This window comes from Protopterus annectens, chromosome 17.part0 (genome assembly GCF_019279795.1).
Source record: "Protopterus annectens isolate FY-2018-M chromosome 17.part0, PAN1.0, whole genome shotgun sequence".
In the NCBI taxonomy this organism is placed as follows: domain Eukaryota; kingdom Metazoa; phylum Chordata; order Ceratodontiformes; family Protopteridae; genus Protopterus; species Protopterus annectens.
This window is the reverse complement of record NC_056751.1, coordinates 533,070,096-533,090,438: the sequence shown is the minus strand read 5'-3', so window position 1 is coordinate 533,090,438 and position 20,343 is coordinate 533,070,096. Positions and strand designations below refer to the sequence as shown.

At 43.6% G+C, this 20,343-nt stretch overlaps 1 protein-coding gene across 1 annotated transcript in view; it reads right to left on the bottom strand.

Annotated features, from left to right (window-relative positions):
• Nucleotides 1–1,838: 1,838 nt before the first annotated feature.
• Nucleotides 1,839–20,343, bottom strand: part of LOC122791451 (apoptosis regulator BAX-like) — a 565,868-nt gene continuing 547,363 nt past the window's right edge. The window contains exon 5 of the mRNA XM_044059196.1: nucleotides 1,839–1,952. Coding sequence (XP_043915131.1) covers nucleotides 1,839–1,952 — 114 coding nt within the window. The remainder of the gene's footprint in view (nucleotides 1,953–20,343) is intronic.

Genomic DNA, 20,343 nt, shown 5'->3' with positions numbered 1-20,343 from the left:
CCTTCAAGGGATATAGCTAACAAATGGGCTGACTAGGACAAAAAGGAAGAACAGAGGCAAAACAGTCTCAAAGAGAAAGATGGGATAGGGATATCATCGATAAAAAGAAGGGGAAAATGAGTACTAGTGAAATGAGGCACAGTTTCAGAAAAATGGAAGGGGAAAGGCATGAGATGACAGTTGAGAGGAGGTTATTTAAATATGCAGAGCTTAAAACCTTTGGGCCAATGTAGCACAGTAGGACTACAGAAAACACACGTTAGAATTAACAGAAAAGAGTCAGATATTAAAGACAAGGTAGGTTAATGAGTAAATGGAAAGGGGTAGATGGTTGAGCACATACTGCAGGTCATTGGAATACCACAGAAGACAAAACATGGGCTTCTGATTTAAAGTCACTGGTTGAAATACAATCTGTGACCACATCCTTAAATCTTTGTCCTAAAACAAATCACCACTTAGAGGAAACTCTGGCACTATATTTTTAGTGTATTTTATCAGCCACAACAGGCCATCCTTCACAAACCTGGATTCAGCCATTACTCTCGGGTATAAAAAAGCTGGAGCGTACAGTTGAAACTTAACCAAAAGAAAAAAGGAAAAACTGCCGATTATGATCAGGTCTCAGATCATAGCCAGTTTATGTATCCGAGACACTGACACCAAACAAATTCTCCTTGACAGGGAAGCTTGAGAAATGAGCCTTGGCATTCACTTTGAGAACATAACAGAGGGTTAAGGATTGGAGACTGAAATATAATTCTTTGAAGTGCATGGGGCTTTATCTGCGACATGTACTACTTGTTACAAGTACAGGAGTAAGAAAACCGGGAGAGAGAGAGCAAACAAGGGAAAAGACGTTCAGTTAAAAACTTGATACAGAGTTGTTCTTTGCTGTCTCCTTAAGTAATGCACTGTACAATGTATTTGCTGGCATGTATATTATTTTTGATAGATATATTAATGGTGTAAGATGTTACACACTACAAAAAAGCAGTCCTGATACACAACTGGAGCAGCATATGTACTTTTTTCTGTGCTGGAATAAATACTCAAACTACAAAGAAATATATATTTTAAAGTATATTTCTTGTGCCTATGGGCTGTCAAATTATTAAAAAAGGAAAGTTGGAATTTGAAATCAGTACAATTCAGAGAAATATCCCTGCATTTAAAACTCTCTGATCTACCACTATAATTAGGTGGGCTCCAACATTCAGGAAGATTACTCATCTCTGGATTACTCACATATAGAGGACAGCAGCTATTGGCCTCTTTTGACCTTAGTAGAAAATTTTTTGTTTACATACATAGGTGACAATTTGCAATTTAGTTTACAATAAATGTAATACAACTTCACACTGGTTCATTTAAACTGAATGGGACATACTGACCACTCTGAAACCACATGGGTGGCAGCAACAGTGACACAGGAATGATTGGAGTTGTATATCACAATTGCTAAAATAAACTGCACCTTTTCATATCTAAGGCAGAAGTACTTTAATAGTACAACAGCAGAAAATTATTATATTTTTTCATAATGGTGCACTTTGGAAATGTTTAAAATATCTAACTACAAAAAGGACATAAATCTGCATCACAACAAGATGTCTTATAAAACATCCCATCACCTCTACCAAGTTAAGGCACTACTGAAATGTATAATCAAGTAAAAAAAATGCAAATTTTACTACTTGCATACTCAGAAATGTCGGCAAACAAGTTTTTCAGAGGATACAGCTCAGATTTACAAAATGAAAAAAAAATCATAAAAAAAGGAATGAAAATCAAAGGGCACCCGCTTGTTTGTTTATGAACAGTACAAAGTAAGAACATTAACATACCCAGCCACCTTGTTCTCGAATCCACTGGACTATATGCACACGTATATATTCTATGGTCCAGCTAATGACTGTACGAATCAATTCTGGGATCTTCTGGCATAAAGCCTGCAGGAAAAGAATGGGTAAAGATAAAGACCGTTCCCACTAATAGGGCAAAATTTAGCACTTATATAATGCTTACTTTAGTTTTCATGCATCAGGGAGCTTGTGTACCTTACAGCATTGATTTCATTTGTCACTTTACAAAATTTGCAAGTAAACTTGCATGCAAAATATGTGCAACTTAAGGAAATCTGCAGATGACAGGTGTTTGTGAAGTGTCAGACAAATAAAATGGATATTCAGCTTTCTAACATTGCCATGACAAGAATATAAATAAATCATTATCAGGTTTCATGGGCTAAAATATTTTTTCTGAGAATGACTGGCATGTGTGTGATGGTAACAGGAGGGCACATACTCTTCTCTTAGCATCTCTCAAAAAATTTAATTTACATATACTATACATGCACACACAATAAGTCGCGGTGGTGCAGCAGTAGCATTGTTGCCTCACAGCAAGAAGTTCTCCGGTTCGATTCTCGGCGGGAGCACCTTGTGTGTGGAGTTTGCATGTCCTCCCCGCAGTCGAGTGGCGTTCAAAAGACATGCGTAGAATGGGCGTGCCTTTGTTGAAGGTTGGCCGTCGAGCTGGCACCTCGGCACTCGCAAAAAATCTACTGCCAATCATTAGCGGACCGGAGTTCCGCTGTGGCGACCCCTAACAGGGAAAAGCAGAAAGAAGAATTAAAAAAACTAATACATACACACACAATCTATTCAAAACGACAGTTGGTACAGATGGTTAAGGTTATGAGCTGTAATTTCTGTGGTACAGGGTTTGAGTCCCTCAGTTTTTATTTGCCTACTGTGTGAACTTGTCATTTCAGGTACTGCTCCCAGCTCAACAGTGAAAAGGGATTACGTCTAGCAGGCCTACTTGGTTATTATCCCCAACAGTGTGCATCCTATCTGATTTATCCCATTTGCTGCTATTATAACTGTCTTATCTGTACTCCGCTTCAGCTCATGTGCCCTCAGTTTTGCATTCCATTTCCCTATCATTTGCTTAAGTTCTTGTTCACAGCATGCCTGTAATGGCACATCTACATACAGCAGCTTTAAAATCTGTCCCCTCTGACCTGTTTGCTAATGCAGTCCATCACCAGTATGAACAGCAATGGGCTTGGAGCTGGACCTTGATACACTCACTTATAAACACTGTTCTTACTTGTATCATAGGGTCTTTGTACACGGCCTGCACTAATTACATCAGAGTTTCTGGAACTTCAAACCATTACACAACTGTATAAATCAACTTTCTTATCACCTTGTCTTATGCTTTTTACAAGTCCACAACTGTCGGACTCGCTGAAAACATCAGGATGGGTGTGCTGCATCCTAATCTGAAATGAAACAGCTCATCTCCCATCTTAACTGGATATGCAGAGTAATGGAAAACATCAATCACACTTGTGAAGTGTAAAAGAAGTATGATACTGCTATACAGCCCAGAGTTGTGAAATTTTCCTTTGCTCTTGTAAATTGTCACTAAAATGTTTATTCCAGTTATCTGGGATACAACTTTCTCCATGGTGCTGAGTATCTTTGGGAGTGGTTTCTCCCCTAACTCACCCAACATCTTTGTCGTATCTGCCTTGCTCTTATCTGAGCCTGCTGTTTTTCCCAACTTCATTTTCCTTCGTACTGTTCTTATGTCTTCATAGGCGGAGTCTGGGGTGGTACAAATTCTGTGGGGTTTTCTTCATTCAGGAGCTGAAGAAAGTACTCCTTCCATCCCCCTTTTACATTTGGTGGGCTGGTGAGCAGGTTGTTGCCGGCATTCCTTATGAAGGGCAACAGATAACGGTCCATCTCTTTGCCTTGCAACTTGATAATTCATTGTGCCATTTGCTAAGTCACTTTCCAAAAGCTGATATAGTGGCTCTCTATGTTGCTTTGTTCCTTGCTACTGTATCTGCTCTCTTAGCTTCTGTTGGCCAAGCCAACCAGTATACCTTCGTGGCCTGGTCCATCTTTTCTGTCTCGCACTTTTTCCTGCAATTTTTGTTTGTTTTTTTTTTGATGACTTCCTGGACTTCTGCATACCACTTCTAGCTTTCCTTATGCATCTTATTTACACATCTGGCTCAGCTGCATCCCTTTTCTATACTCCTCCCATATATTGTTTTGGGGCACTGCTATTCTTCAGGTGCACCCATTTCCTTTCTTCCTGAAATGCTAGAAACCTAGAGTATTTCCTGAAACTATTCTGCTTTTCCCCCAGTCAACTTCCAGGTCTTCAGCCTCCTCCCTATTGAGCGTGGAGCCTTCTCTGACCACTGCTTGCAACCGACTGTGGCAACCAGAGTTTACGCTGTCAGCCAAATGTTTCACAGAGGTTATTTTGTAATTACTGACCTAACCCCATTACTCTTTCCTTACTAGGAGAAAAGTTGCGTGTTGCTCATTTGTGTATGTGATCTCATGATCCTCTCTCTTTCAAACCATATGTTGGCCACCATGAAATCATTTACCAGACAGAAGTCTACAATGGCCTCTCTTTTTATTCCTGTTATCCCACCCATGTGGTCCAAGGCAGTCCTCATATCATGTTCTGTACAGAGCCCCAAGTAAAACCAAGCTGTCATGGTGGACTTCCAGCATCAACAAACTACAATAAACGCAAAAAGATGCAATCCAAGAAAACAAAGGCAAGGGCCCAATAATGGAAAAGCACCCGCCTCAGCTTTAACAGGCAAATAAGATAACTTGTCAAATCCTCTAAGAGCTCCTTTGACAGAAACCTAGCAAGTACTGCCAAGGATAACCATAAGGCCTCTTATAGCTACATACATAACCTAAAGGGTAGGACTCAAGCATGTGCAGAACTGGTGGCCAACAGTATCACACAAACTGACCTCCACAGAGATAGCGAACCTGTTACCAGATAGGTTTGGCAAAAATGTCACTCCCTTATCCCCTCCTAACTTACAACAAACCCTCTCCCAAACTCCTCCCCCACCTTACATATTTGAGGAGCAGGTCCTCAAAGCCCTGTCCGAGGCAAAAAACATGGCCTCTATGGGACCAGATGACATTCCAGGCTGTTTTCTAAACAGACAGAAACAAGAATTAGCATCAATATTAAGTACTCTTTTCAAGTTCCTGCAGAATGGATTAAAGCTACAGTTACTACCCTCCACAAAGGTGTTTTAGCAACAGACCTGGGGAATTACAGACCCATAAGCCTGACAAGCCTCATCTGTAAGGCCATGGAAAGTACAGTTGTGTACACTTACCATAAATGTAGATGTTGGAGTATATTCACTGTTGCAGTCATTACATTTGGGTTATCTGCCTGCAGGTAGCCCTCAGTCAGCTTGATTAACAAAGTCTTGGGTCCTGCATCGGTTGCTGTCCCTTCATCCATGACGTTAGGTCGTCAAGAGTATAAAACATACAGCCGACGACATTACATCAGTTTTTCTTGCCTCAGATGTCAGGTGCCCCTCTAATGGGAAGCAATTAAACATAAAAGCACAAAGATATACCTCCAACAAAAAAGCAAATACACCAAAAAGGCTTTTAAGCATAGTAAAGGAAAGTTGAGGTATAGCCAAAAGAGGTTAGGGGGCTGGATGGAGGGTAACCAGGACTGCAACAGTGAATACAGTGACATCTACATTTATGGTAAGTGTACACAACTGTACTAGGTTCTTCGTGTTTCACTGTTGCAGTCATTACATTTGGGTAGATTCCCAAAGCTATGGTTGGGAGGAGGAATTTAGATAGCATTAGGGGCAGCTATAAGGCCCTGCAAGACAGCAGTGGCAAAGCCAACTCTAGATTTAGAGAAAATTGGCAAATGATAATGCTTGGTGAAAGTATGTACAGAACTCCAGGTAGCAGCTTCTAGAATGTCCCTGGTAGGGATGCCTCTGAGAAAGGCTGTAGAGGTAGATGCAGCCCTGGTGGAGTGAGGTCTGATCCCCTGGGGAATAGCTTTTCCATGGTGCTTTTAGCATAAATGAATGCAATGGACTTATCCATTTAGAAATGGTTTGCTTTGAAATAGCCTTCCCCTCTGCCCCTGCAGCAAATCCCATCAGCAGTTGTTCAGATTTCCTTTGAGGTTTTAGTCCTGTCCAAGTAGAATCTAAGCTGTCTGTGCACATCTAAGGAATGCAGTACCCATTCCCCTTTATTCTGTGGATTGGGAAAGAAGCTTGGCAAATGAATGGACTGATTAAGAGCCACACTGGATACCACCTTGGGCATGAAGGATGGACTGGTTCTGAGGGACACCTTGTCCGCATGAAAGATGATGAAAGGCTCAACTGCCATAAGGGCCTGTAATTCAGATACCCTTCTAGCTGAAGTGATTGCTAAAAAGGAAAGCTGTTTTCCAAGAAAGAAATTTTAAGTCTGCAATAGCAGCTGGCTCGAAAGGAGGTAGAGTGAGTTTCGCCAGGACAAAGTTAAGGTCCCAGGCTGGGGTTGGAGCTCTCCTGGGTGGTCTCAAATTTTTGGTCCCTCTGAGGAACTGCTTGAGCAGTGGATGAGAGAAGAGGGGAGGTGCTGTGTTATAATGAGCTGAAATGGCTGAGGCGTGGATTTTAATGGAGGAAAAAGACAGGCCCTTTTGAAGCATCTCAGTTAAGTACTGTATTGGTTCCAGGCACAGAATCTTTTTCATTTTTCAACATAAGATTTTTCTAGTACTAGGCCTCCTTGATTCTAAAATATCCATCATAGGTTTGCTGAGGGATGGTGAAGGAGAGATTAAGTAATTTGCCAGGCTGCAAGGTTCAGTGTTAGAAGCTGAGGGTGCAGAATCTGGTTCTCCTGCGGAGACCGCAGGGAAGAAGTCTGAGGCAGGTTCCATGGAGATGACCGTGACACATTGAGCAAGAGGGGGTACCAGTGTTGGCGCGGCCAGTCTGGAGTAATCAAAATCATCCTTGGTTTGTCCTGTTTGATTTTTAGTAGTATTTGGAGAGCAGAGTCAGAGGGGGGAAGGTATAGACTGATAGGTTTTTCCAGCTGAAGGACAGATCATCCACTTTCCAGGCTTGTTTGTGGGGAGTCCTTGGGCAAAATTTGTCCAATTGGTAGTTCTGGGGAGAGGCAAACAGGTCTATATCTGGGCTTCCCCATTTGCTTGTCAACATGTTGAAAATCCTTGGTTTCAGTTTCCACTCGTGTGGGTCCATGAGGTTTCTGCTTAGTCCATCTGCTAGTGTATTTAATTTTCCTGGGTGGAATTGAGCTTGTAAGTGCACTTGATAGCTCAAGGTTGTGTTCCACAATGCCATGGCTAGTCTGCAGAGGGGGTGTGTACCCCCTGCTTGTTTATGTACCACATAACAGTGGTGTTTGTCCGTCTTTACCATTAGTTGTCCTGGAAGAATGTGGTCCTTGAAGGCTGTCAGAGCATTCTGTACAGCTAACATTTCTTTCTGATTGATATGCAGGTGCATTTGACTTGGGCTCCATTTGTCCTGATTGCACTTCCCTGCCAGGTGAGCCCCCCACCCTAGTCTGATGCGTCTGTTGTTAGGGTTTGGGCGGCACGGTGTGGTGTGAAAGGCAGCCCCTTGTTTTGGTGGCAGGCCTCTGCCCACCAAAAGAACTCTAGGCACAGGCAAGGTATGATAGGAAAGTACTTACCATAAATGTAGATGTTCGAGTGTATTCACTGTTGCAGTCATTACATTTGTGTAATCTGCTGGCAGGTTGCCAGTCGGCCTGAATTCCAAAGTCTTGGGTCCTGTGTCAGTTGCTGTCTCCTCTTCCATGATGTCAGGGGTATAAAACATGCAGCCGACGCCATTTTCTTTAGTTTTTATAGATATATATGTGTGTGTGTGTATATATATATATATATATATATATATATATATATATATATATATATATATATATACACATGCATCAATATAAACTTTACCTTCATCTACAAGCAAATACACCAGAAGGAAAGATAAACTCCAGAATGACAGGGGGGTGGAGGGAGGGTAACCTGGACTGCAACAGTGAATACACTCGAACATCTACATTTATGGTAAGTGTACACAACTGTACTATGTTCTTCGTGTTTCACTGTTGCAGTCATTACATTTGGGTAGAATCCCAAAGCTATAGTTGGGGGGCTGGAGCTAAACAGCATTAGGAGTGGCTATAAGGCCCTGCAGAACTGCAGTGGCAAAGCCTGCTCTGGATTTAGAGTAAAGCGGCAAATGATAATGCTTTGTAAAGGTGTGAACAGAACTCCAAGTAGCAGCCTCTAGAATGTCTTTGGTTGCTACTCCCCATAGAAAGGCTGCTGAAGTAGCTGCAGCTCTGGTGGAATGAGATCTAATGTCCTTTGGGCACAGGTTTACCATGGTGTAAGTAGCAAAAACGGATGCAGTGGCTTATCCACTTTGAAATTGTCTGCTTTGAAATAGCCTTGCCCTCTGATCCTGCAGCATATGTCAGTAGTAATTGCTCAGATTTTCTTAGAGATTTAGTCCTGCTTAAGTAGAATCTTAGTGGTCTGTGTACGTCCAAGGAATGCAGAATTCTCTCCCCCTTGTTCTGCGGATTTGGATAAAAGGTTGGCACATGAATTGTTTGGTTAAGTGCCACACTGGAAACCACCTTCAGCATAAAAGCAGGATTTGTCCTCAGAGATACTCTGTCTGGGTAAAATATGATAAAAGGCTCCATAGCCATGAGGGCCTGTAGCTCTGAAACTCTTCTAGCTGAAGTAATTGCTAGAAGCAGAGCTGTTTTCCATGACAAGAATTTTATATCAGCGGTAGCAGCTGGTTTAAATGGAGGCAGGGTGAGCTTTTTCAACACATAATTGAGGTCCCATGCAGGCAATGGTGATCTTCTAGGAGGCCTTAAATTTTTGGCTCCTCTAAGATACTGCTTTAGTAAAGGATGAAAAAAGATTGGTGGCTCTGTATTGTAATGAGCCGAAATGGCAGAGGCATGGATTTTAATTGATGAGAAAGATAGGCCTTTGTCAAGCATCTCAGTTAAGTATTGCAATATCTGAGGAATATTTGGTTCTGCTGTATCAGTTCCTTGTGCTCGATTCCAAGCACAGAATCTCTTCCATTTGTCAGCATAAGATTTTCTAGTACTAGGCCTTCTGGCTTCCAAAATGACATCCATCACAGCTTTACTGAGAGGTGTTGTTTGTATGACTACATGATCAGCCATGCTGCCAGGTTCAGAGTCTGTAGTTGATTGTGCAGGATTGTTTTGCTGGGACAGTAGTTGTGGTCTTTGAGGCAAGGTCCAAGATTGGTACTGAGACAAGTTCCTTAGGATTGGATACCAGTATTGGCGGGGCCAGTCCAGGGCAATTAGTATCATCTTTGGTTTGTCTTGTCTGACTTTTAGGAGGACCTTGGGGAGAAGAGGCAGAGGAGGAAAGGAGTAAACTGATATGTTTTTCCAACTGAAGGATAGGGCGTCCACTTTCCATGTTTGTCTGTGATAAGTCCTTGTGCAGAATCTTTTCAATTGATAATTTTGAGACAAGGCAAATAGATCTATGTCTGGGCTCCCCCATTTCTCTGTGATCATGCTGAAGACTTGTGGATTTAGTTTCCACTCGTGAGGGTCCATAAGGTTTCTGCTTAAATCGTCAGCCAGTGTTTTGTTTTCCTGGCAGGAATTGAGCTTGAAGATGTATTTGGTAGGTCAAAGCTGTGTTCCACAGTGTCATGGCTAATCTGCAGAGGGGGTATGAGTGTGTGCCCCCTTGCTTGTTTATATACCACATGACTGTGGTGTTGTCCATCTTTATCAGTAGTTGTCCTGGATAAAGTAAGTCCTTGAAGGCTGTTAGGGCATTTTGAACAAATAGCATCTCTTTCTGGTTGATATGCAGATGCATTTGATTTGGTGACCATATGCTTTGAATGCATCTTCCTGCCATGTGGGCCCCCCAGGCATAATCTGATGCGTCTGCTGTCATGGTTTGGCTGGCAGGGAGTAGAGTGAATGGCTGTCCCATGTTTTGGTGACATGTGTTTGCCCACCATAGAAACTCCTGTTGCAGGCAGGGAATGAGAGGAATCATTGTTTCCAGACTGTGAGAATGTTGACTCCATAAACTTTTTAGGTACCATTGAAGTTTACTCATATGCAGTCTTGCATATGGAATCAGTAGTATGCAGGATGCCATGAAGTCCAGAGCCTGCAGAATTTCTCTTGCAGAATACTGGGTTTTTGTTGCCATCAGTTTGAAATAAGTAGTCAGTTGCCTTCGTCTGGCATGAGGTAAGCCATCTGGGCAGGTGTATTCAAGGTTGCACCCAGGAATGTTACCTTTTGAGAGGGTACCAGTTGTGATTTATTTTCGTTTATTGTGTACCCTAGGCATGTTAGAAGCCTTTTCACAAACGACAGGTGTCGAAGAAGAATGTCCTTGTTCTCTGCTTGAATGAGACAGTCGACCAAGTAAGGATATATTGTATACTTCTTTGTCTGCAAAATGCAATTACTGGTGCCAGGCACTTTGTAAAGACCCTGGGCACAGTAGATAAGCCAAAGGGCAGTGCACAGAATTGGTAATGCATTAAGCCAGCCTTGAATCTGAGGTATCTTCTGCACGATTGTCTTATTGGGACATGCAGGTATGCCTCTTTTAGGCCTAAAGTCACCAGCCAAGCATTCTTGCCCAGCATGGGCAGTAGCTGCTGCAAAGTCAGCATTTTGAATTTTGGAATGTTCAGGTATGTGTTCAAAATCGATAAATCCAGTATTGGCCGCCAGGCCTTGTCCTTTCTGGGTACTAAGAACAGTCGAGTAAAAACCTTGTCCTTTTTCCTGTTCTGGTACTGTCTGAATGGCTCCCATATCCATGAGGGATATAAAGTACAGTTGTGTACACTTACCATAAATGTAGATGTTCGAGTGTATTCACTGTTGCAGTCATTACATTTGGGTAATCCTGCTACCAGGTTGCCCTCAGTCGGCCTGAATTCCACTTGGGTCCTGTGTCATCTGCTGTCGCCCCTTCCCTTATTTTCTTGCCCCAGATGTCAGGTGCCCCCTAAAAGGGTAGCCAAAATTTATATATATATATATATATATATATATATATATATATATATATATATATATATATATATAAAATACATGCACCAATATAAACTTGACCTTCATCTACAAGCAAATACACCACATAGGTTGTATAAATCAGAGAAGGAAAGATAAGTTCCAGTAGAAAGAAGGGGGATGGCAGGTGGGTAACCTGGACTGCAACAGTGAATACACTCGAACATCTACATTTATGGTAAGTGTACACAACTGTACTATGTTCTTCGTGTTTCACTGTTGCAGTCATTACATTTGGGTCGAGTCCCAAAGCTATGGTTGGGAGGCTGGAGCTAAACAGCATTAGGAGCGGCTAGGAGGCCCTGCAGAACTGCAGTGGAAAAGCCTGCCCAGGATTTAGAGTAGAGTGGCAGATGATAGTGCTTTGTAAAGGTGTGCACTGAACTCCAAGTAGCAGCTTCTAAAATGTTTTTGGTTGGTACTCCCCTAAGAAAGGCTGCTGAAGAGGCTGCTGCTCAGGTTGAATGTGGCCTAATGCCCTTAGACACCGTCTTGCCATGGTGAAAATAGCAGAAACAAATGCAGTGGCCTATCCACTTTAAAATAGTCTGCTTTGAGATAGCCTTTCCTTGCGATCCTGCAGCATATGCCACTAGTAATTGCTCGGTCTTACTGAAAACTTTGGTTCTGTCCAAGTAGAATCTAAGCTGTCTGTGTACGTCCAAAGAATGCAGAATTCTCTCCCCCTTGTTCTGTGGATTCGGATAAAAAGTTAGCAGATTAATAGTCTGGTTAAGAGCCACACTGGACACCACCTTAGGTATAAATGTTGGGTTTGTCCTCAGAGAAACCATGTCTGGATAAAACATGATGAAAGGTTCCACAGCCGTGAGTGCCTGTAGCTCTGAAACTCGTCGCAGAGCGGTTTTCCAAGATTAAAAACTTTATATCAGCAGCTGGCTCAAAAGGAGGCAGAGTGAGTTTTTCCAAGACATAGTTGAGGTCCCATGCAGGTACTGGTGTTTTCCTCGGGGGCCTTAAATTTTTGGCTCCTCTAAGGTACTGCTTTAATAAAGGATGAGAAAAGATTGGTGGCTCTGTATTGTAATGAGCCAAAATGGCAGAGGCATGTATTTTAATTGATGAAAAAGATAGGCCTTTGTCCAGCATCTCAGTTTATTGCAAAATTTGAGGAATATGTGGTACAGCTGTATCAGTTGCTTGTGCCTGGTTCCAAGCACAGAATCTCTTCCATTTTCCAGCATAAGATTTTCTAGTACTAGGCCTTCTGGCTTCCAAAATGACATCCATCACAGCTTGAGGTGTGTTTTGTATGATTACATTATCCATGCTGCCAGGTTTAAAGTTCTGAGTTGGCTGTGCAGGATCTGATTGTTTTGCTGGGACAGTAGAGGAGGTATTTGAGGTAAGGTCCACGCTGGGCAATGAGACAAGTTCCTTAGGATTGGAAACCATACTGGCGGGGCCAGTCTGGGGCAATCAGTATCATTTTTGGCTTCTCCTGTCTGACCTTTAGGAGTACCTTGGCGAGGAGAGGCAGTGGAGGAAAGGCATATACTGATAGGGTTTTCCAGCTGAAGGATAGGGCGTCCACTTTCCATGCTTGTCTGTGATAAGTCCTTGTGCAGAATCTTTTTAGATGGTAGTTGCGAGGGGAGGCAAATAGATCTATGTCCGGGCATCCCCATTTTCTTGTTATCATGCTGAAGACTTGTGGATCCAGGTGCCACTCGTGGGGATCCATGAAGTTTCTGCTTAGTTCGTCTGCCAGAGTATTTTCCTTTCCTGGCAGGAATTGTGCCTGCAGATGTACTTGGTAAGTCAATGCTGTGTCCCACAAAATCATGGCTAGTCTGCAAAGGGGGTAAGAATGTGTGCCCCCCTGCTTGTTTATATACCACATGACAGTGGTGTTGTCTATAATTATCAGTAGTTGTCCTGGAAGAAGAAGGTCCTTGAAGGCGGTCAGGGCATTTTGAACACCTAGCATCTCTTTTTGATTGCTTTGTAGATGCATTTGGTTTGACGGCCATGTGCCCTGAATGTATCTTCCTGCCATGTAATCTGAAGCATCCGTTGTTAGTGTCTGCCTGACTGGAGGTAATGTGAATGGCTGTCCCTTGTTCTGGTGACAAGCCTTCGCCCATCATCGAAACTCCTGTTGCAGGCAGGGAATGAGAGTAATCATTGTTTCCAGGCTGTGGCAATGTTGAGTCCAAACACTTTTTAGGTACCACTGAAGTTTCCTCATATGCAGTCTTGCATATGGAATTAGTAGGATGCAAAATGCCATGAAGCCCAAAGCCTACAGAATTTTTCTTGCAGATAACTGGGCCTTTGTTGCCAATATTTTGAAATAGGTAGTCAGTTGCCTTTGTTTGTCTGGTGTGAGATAAGCCAACTGGGCAGTTGTATTTAAGCTTGCACCCAGGAATATTATCTCTTGAGAGGGTACAAGTTTTGATTTCTTTTCGATGACTGTGTACCCTAGGCATGTTAGAAGTCTTTTCACAAACGCCAGATGCTGTAGAAGAATGTCCTTGTTCTCTGCTTGAATTAGTCACCCAAGTAAGGATATATTTGTATTCCTCTGTCTGCAGAATGCAATTACTGGTGCCAAGCACTTTGTAAAGACCCTGGGCGCATTAGATAAGCCAAAGGGTAGTATAGAGAATTGGTAATGCATTGAGCCAGCCTTGAACCTGAGGTATCTTCTGCATGATTGTCTGACTGGGATATGCAGGTATGCCTCTTAAGTCACAAGCCAAGCGTTCTTGCCCAGCATGGCAGAAGCTGCTGCAAAGTCAACATTTTGAATTGTGGTATATCCAGGAATGTGTTCAGAATAGATAGGTCCAGTATTGGTCTCCAGGCCTTGTCCTTTCTGGGTACCAAGAACAGTCTTTAGTAAAATCCTTGTCCCTGCTCTTGCTCTGGTACTCGTTGAATGGCCCCAATGTCCATGAGGGATGAGACTACGTTTTGTGCCTCTGCCCATTGTTTTTTTGGCAGATCTGGCCAGCCGTTTGCCTTTGGCAGGGTATGGAAATGGAACTTGCAGCCTTGTGACACTATATTTAGAACCCACATGTCCTGGGTTATAATGTGCCAATTTTGAGAAAAAAATGCTAATTTTCCCCCTAAGGGTGCTGCCAGAAGATAAGTGCTTGGTGCAGGCAGGGGGAAGTCATTGGGACTGTTTCCTGTATGATTGTGATTTGTCTTCTCCAACTTTGGAGGTAGAAGCACCCCATAGCTTTGACCTGTATGAAACTTGTGCCTGGGATCTGCCTCTAGGGCATCTGGATCTGCCCCTTTGAGGTCTGTCTGACACAGCAAAGGACCAATTCTTTGTAGGCCAGTGTCTACTAAACCTAGGTGGCTGTACATGTAAAAAATCTTTGACAGTTTGCATAGATTTAGCTTTGTCCTCCACTTTCTTTAACACCTCTTCTGCCTTAACACCAAACAAAAGTACAGTTTTGTACCTACCATAAATGTAGATGTTCGAGTGCTCATACAGCTGCAGTCATAACAGATGGGTTATCCTGCCGTCAGGCGGGTCCTCGGTTGGTCGAATTCCAAAGTCTAGGTCCGGCGGTTGTCGTCGCTTCCGCCCTGATGTCAGCGCGGCAGGGGTATAAAAGAGGCAGCCGACGCCATTTTCTTCAGTTTTTCTTGTCCCAGATATCAGGTGCCCCCAGAAGGAAGACAAACAATGTTATGCAAAATGCAATGTTGATAAATCAAAAAACAGTAGTCGCAAGCAAATGCACCATAAAAGAGTACCCCAAAAGGTTATATGAAAAGGGTTTGTCATAAGCCCTGTCCTAAGAGGGGTTGGAGGGAGGGAAACCTGGACTGCAGCTGTATGAGCACTCGAACATCTACATTTATGGTAGGTACAAAACTGTACTATGTTCATCGTGCATACAGCTGCAGTCATAACAGATGGGTAGAATCCCAAAGCTAAGTAAGGGTGGCAGGCACTAAGTGGAACTAGGAGGGGCTAGGATGCCCTGCAGGACTGCTGCGGCAAAGCCCGCTCTAGATTTAAAGTATAGTGGGAGGTGATAGTGCTTGGAGAAAGTGTGCACTGAACTCCAGGTGGCTGCTTCCAAAATATCCTTGGTAGGGACCCCCCTGAGGAAGGCTGCAGAGGTAGCTGTGGATCTGGTGGAGTGGGATCTAATGCATGCAAGCACAGTTTTTCCATGAAATGAGTAGCAAAAGCATATGCAGTGGGCTATCCATTTTGAAATTGTCTGTTTGGAAACAGCCTTTCCTTGAGCACCTGCAGCATAGGACACAAAGAGTTGTTCATATTTCCTGAATGGCTTTGTCCTGTCCAAATAATAACGAAGTTGTCTGTGAATGTCCAAGGAATGTAGTAGTCTTTCCCCTTTGTTTTGTGGATTAGGATTAAAAGGTAGGTAAGTGGATAGTCTGATTCAAAGCCACACTGGATACTACCTTTGGCATAAAGGTAGGGTTGGTTCGTAAGGAAACTCTGTCCTGATGGAAAATGATGAATGGTTGCACAGCCATGAGGGCCTGTAGCTCCGAAACCCTGCGAGCTGAGGTGATAGCCAGAAGAAAGGCTGTTTTCCATGACAAGTACTGTAACTCTGATGTAGAAGCTGGCTCGAAAGGAGGAAGGGTCAGCTTTTCCAATACGAAGTTGAGGTCCCAAGCAGGGACTGGTAGTTTCCTTGGGGGTTTTATATTCTTTGCCCCGCTGAGGAACTGCCTTAAGAAAGGATGAGAGAATAAAGGAGGATCTGTGTTGTATTGTGCAGAAATGGCTGAAGCGTGGATCTTGATGGAGGAGAAAGAAAGTCCATTGTTTAACATCTCAGCTAGGTACTGTAAGATTTGAGGTATAATTATTACCCAAGGATTCTGTCCCTTCTTTTGATTCCAGACACAAAATCGTTTCCATTTAGCGGAGTAGGCCTTTCTAGTAGAAGGTCTTCTGGCCTCCAGGATGACATCCTGCACCTCCTTGGAGAGTAGAAACTGTTGGGAAATCAAGGAATTCTCCATGCTGCTAGATTTAGAGTTTTGAGATGGCTGTGAAGAGTCTTGTACCTGTGCTGGGACAACAAAAGAGGGACTAGAGGTAGGATCCATGGTGGGGAATGTGTCAGGCTCTTCAGGAGCGGATACCAGTGTTGCCTTGGCCAGTCTGGAGCAATGAGAATCATTTTCGGCCTCTCTGCTCTGGCTTTTAATAGCACTTTGGGCAGCAGAGGAAGAGGCGGGAAGGCATAGACTGTCAATGTTGCCCAATTGAAGGAAAGTGCGTCCACTTTCCAGGCCTGTGGATGATAGGTCCTTGAACAAAATTTTTTCAACTGGCAATTTCTGTGGGTAGCAAAGAGATCTATGTCTGGCTGTCCCCATGCCTGAGTTATCTCTGTGAAAATTTGAGGATGCAACTTCCATTCGTGTGGATCTGTCATATTTCTGCTTAGGTTGTCTGCCAGTGTGTTTTCCTTCCCTGGCAGGAATTGTGCTTGTAGTTGAATTTTCAATTCCAGTGCTGTGTTCCATAGGGTCATGGCTTGCCTGCACAGGGGGTATGAATGAGTTACCCCCTGTTTGTTTATGTACCAAATCACTGTGGTGTTGTCTGTCCTTATCAATAGCTGGCCTGGATGCAGTAGGTCTTTGAAGGTCATAATAGCCTTTTGCACGGCTAGCATTTCCTTTTGGTTGATGTGAAGGAGCTTCTCTTTTCGTGCCCATTTTCCCTGAATGCACTGATTTGTCATGTGTGCTCCCCAGGCGTAGTCTGAGGCGTCTGTTGTGATGATTTGAGTTGCTTGAGGTACACAGAAAGGAAGACCTGTGTTTCTTTGGCAAGCTTGAGCCCACCACATAAATTCCTTTTGAAGGCATGGAATGAGTGGTATAATTGCTTCCAAGCTGTGGCTGTGTTGAGACCATAAGTTTTTTTAGGTACCATTGAAGTTTTCTCATATGCAGCTTTGCACATGGGATAAGTAGGATGCAAGATGCCATGAATCCCAGAGCCTGCAGGACTTTCCTTGCAGTTAGCCTGGTGTAAGTTGCCATTTTTCTGAAGTATTGAGACAGTTGCCCTTGCTTGTCTGGCGTGAGGTAGGCCATCTGGGTGGTTGTATCCAAGTTGGCACCCAGGAAAATTATTTGGCGAGAGGGTATCAGTTTTGATTTCTTTTTGTTGACTGTGTATACCAGGAAGTTCAACAGTTTTATTACAAACGCCAGGTGCTGCAGTAGTATGTCCTTGCTGTCCGCTTGGATCAGGCAGTCGTCCAGATATGGGTAGATTTGTATCCCTTGTAGTCTGCAGTTGGCGATTACTGATGCCAGGCATTTCGTAAACACTCTGGGCGCAGTAGATAAGCCAAAGGGCAATGCAGAGAATTGGTAATGGGTTGAACCTGCAAGAAATCTGAGGTATCTTCTGCAATCTTGTCTGATAGGGACATGCAGGTATGCCTCCTTGAGGTCCAATGTTACCAGCCAAGACTCCTTGCCCAGTATGGGAAGAAGCTGCTGTAATGTGAGCATCTTGAATTTTGGCACCTGTAGATATGTGTTTAGGATGGATAGGTCTAAGATCGGTCTCCAATCTTTGTCTTTCCTTGGTACCAGGAATAGTCTGGAATAAAACCCTTGACCTTGTTCTTTTGCAGGTACCTCTTGAATTGCTTTCATGTCCATGAGAGCTGAAATTTGTTTTTGTGCCTGTGCCCTTTGATTTTGTGGCAGGTCTGGCATGCCTCTCATTTTTGGAAGGGTGCGAAAGTGGAACCTGTAGCCTCTGTCTATAATGTCCAGAATCCATTTGTCTTTTGTAACAATATGCCAATTTTTTGAGAATAGTGTCAGTTTTCCGCCCAAAGGTGCTGCCATTAAAGCTTTGCTTGGCAGGTGTAGGGGGAAGTCATTGTGTCTGTTTTCTGAAAGACTGTGATCTATCTTCTCCACCTCTTGGGGTTGGTGCTTGCCACTGTCTGGCTCTGAAAGATCCTTGAGGTTGCCCTCTACCCCTTGGACGCCTGTATCTGCCCCTTTGAGGTCTGTCCGTGGCTGGAAAAGACCAATTTTTTGAAGGCCAGTTTCTGCTGAAACGTGGAGCCTGTACCTGCAGGAGATCTTTCACTGTTTGCATTGATTTCGCTTTTTCCTCCCTTTTCTTTAGCACCTCCTCTGCTTTAACACCAAACAATACATCTTTTTGAAGAGGTGCATCTAATAATTTAGCTTTGACATGATCTGGTAAGGTTTGCTATTTGAGCCAAGCATGCCTACGTATAACAGACCCCAGCAGCTCTACATGAGGCCTCTAAAGCATCAAAACCACACTGCAAGGTATGTTTACCCACTTGCTCTGCACCATGCAACAAATCCTGCAACTCTTTTAAATCTGGTTGTTCTGGTTGTGTCATTTTGCTTTTCAGCTGAGATATCAAAAACTGTTGATACTTTAACATATGGAACTGACAGTTTAATGCCCTCATGGTTAAAGTGGCCAAGGTGTACACCTTTTTCCCCCCACCTTTCTAAAGATCTGGAAACTCTCTCTGAAGGTAATGGGTGTTTAGCAGTAGAGGCCTTAATTCCCTTGGGACCCTGTGAAATAGTTTCTAGGTCAGCAGTATGGCTTTTATATAGGAACTGGTGAGAATCAGGAACCCGGTAATACCTGTCTGGTTTAACAGGAGCTGGAGGCAAAGAATCAGGGTTAAGGCTGGCTTCTGTGTACACATCATCCAATATATCTAAAACAGGAGGGATAGCCAGAGGCCTATGCTGGGGGAGCAGAAGATATTCCCTGAGCCTTTTCTTGGAATCTGAGTAATCTTGGCCTTCCCAGTGAAAGTGTTCCCTCAATGTATGCAGAGTTTCCCCAAAAGAGAAGTCCTCGGGGGGGAGACCGAGGGAATAGACTCCTCTGCATCAGAGTCTTCGAATGGAGAATAGGTCAAATCCTGGTCCTCAGATAGTTCTGAGGTAATAGAAGCTTGATCTGAGGAAGGGTAGTCTTCCTCTAATCTAGGCCTTTTGTCAGAGGGGGGTTGAGAACCCCTGATAAGAGTAATCAAATCCTCAGCCATTTTAAGCCTCTGCTTTTTAGGCATGGTGCCTTGAGTGGGTGTCTGAGGAACCTGTTTTTTGGTTTTCATGGCTGTTTTAGATTTAGTGAAGGCTTTAATGGAGAAGGAGGAAGGCCTGAAGACCCCTTGAGAAATGGCAGGCCTGTCTAAATTCTGAGTTTCCCCCGCCAGGAGTGGTGTCGGTATCTGTAGTAGGAATGGGGGCCGAGGAGCCTGCGACCTCGGGTACTGAAGACACCGGTAATGCATTGTCATTGGTACTCAGGGGCTGCGTAGGTGCCTCGCTGAGTACCAGAGAACCGGTAGTCGGCCTTAGCGTGGTATCAGTAGGTGGTGCGGACCTCGTATGCCGGTCCTTATCTTTGCGTTTTTTGCTCAAAACTGGAGTCGGAGTATCCGACGACATAATATAATTAAATTTTTTGCCAAAAAAGTGAAGGGCGAACTCCGCCCGACGCTTAATAGTGCGTTTGTTAAATCTAACACAAAAACGGCAGGCCGAGACGTCGTGGTCTGGGCCTAAGCAAGGTATACAGTAAGAGTGGAAATCCTTATGCAGTATTTGCTTCCCACATGAAATACAATTATTAACTTTGTCTGACATCGGTCTGAGGCAAGAAAAAAGTTTCCCCAACGGGGTACTTAGCTTTCAAGAAGACTTCGGCTGAAATACTTTCGTAAATCTCAGGAGCTGGCCGACCGGCACTTGCGAACTGCTTCTGCTTTGGGCACCGCGCGGCAAGAAAGACTTTAGAAAATGGCGTCGGCTGCCTCTTTTATACCCCCTGCCACGCTGACGTCAGGGAGGAAGCGACGACAACCGACGCCGGACCTAGACTTTGGAATTCAGCCGACCGAGGACCCGCCTGATGGCAGGATAATCCATCAGTTATGACTGCAGCTGTATACACGATGAACATGTATCATGCTGCAAGGGTGCATCTAATAACTTAACCTTGACATGATCAGGCAGATTTTGTTCCTTTAACCAAGCATGCCTCCTAATTACGGAACCTGTAACTGCGGCCCTGCAGGAGGCCTCCAAAGAATCAAAACCACATTGCAAAGTATGTTTTCCAACTTGCTCAGCTGCATGCAATAAATCCTGCATTTCCTTGTTTTCTGCACATTCAGAGTTTAACAACATTTTCTGTTTAATTAATGTCATGACATGCTGCTGATATTTAAGTATATGAAACTGACAGTTTAAGGCCCTTATAGCCAAGGTAGCAGATGTGTAAAACTTTTTTCCCCATCTA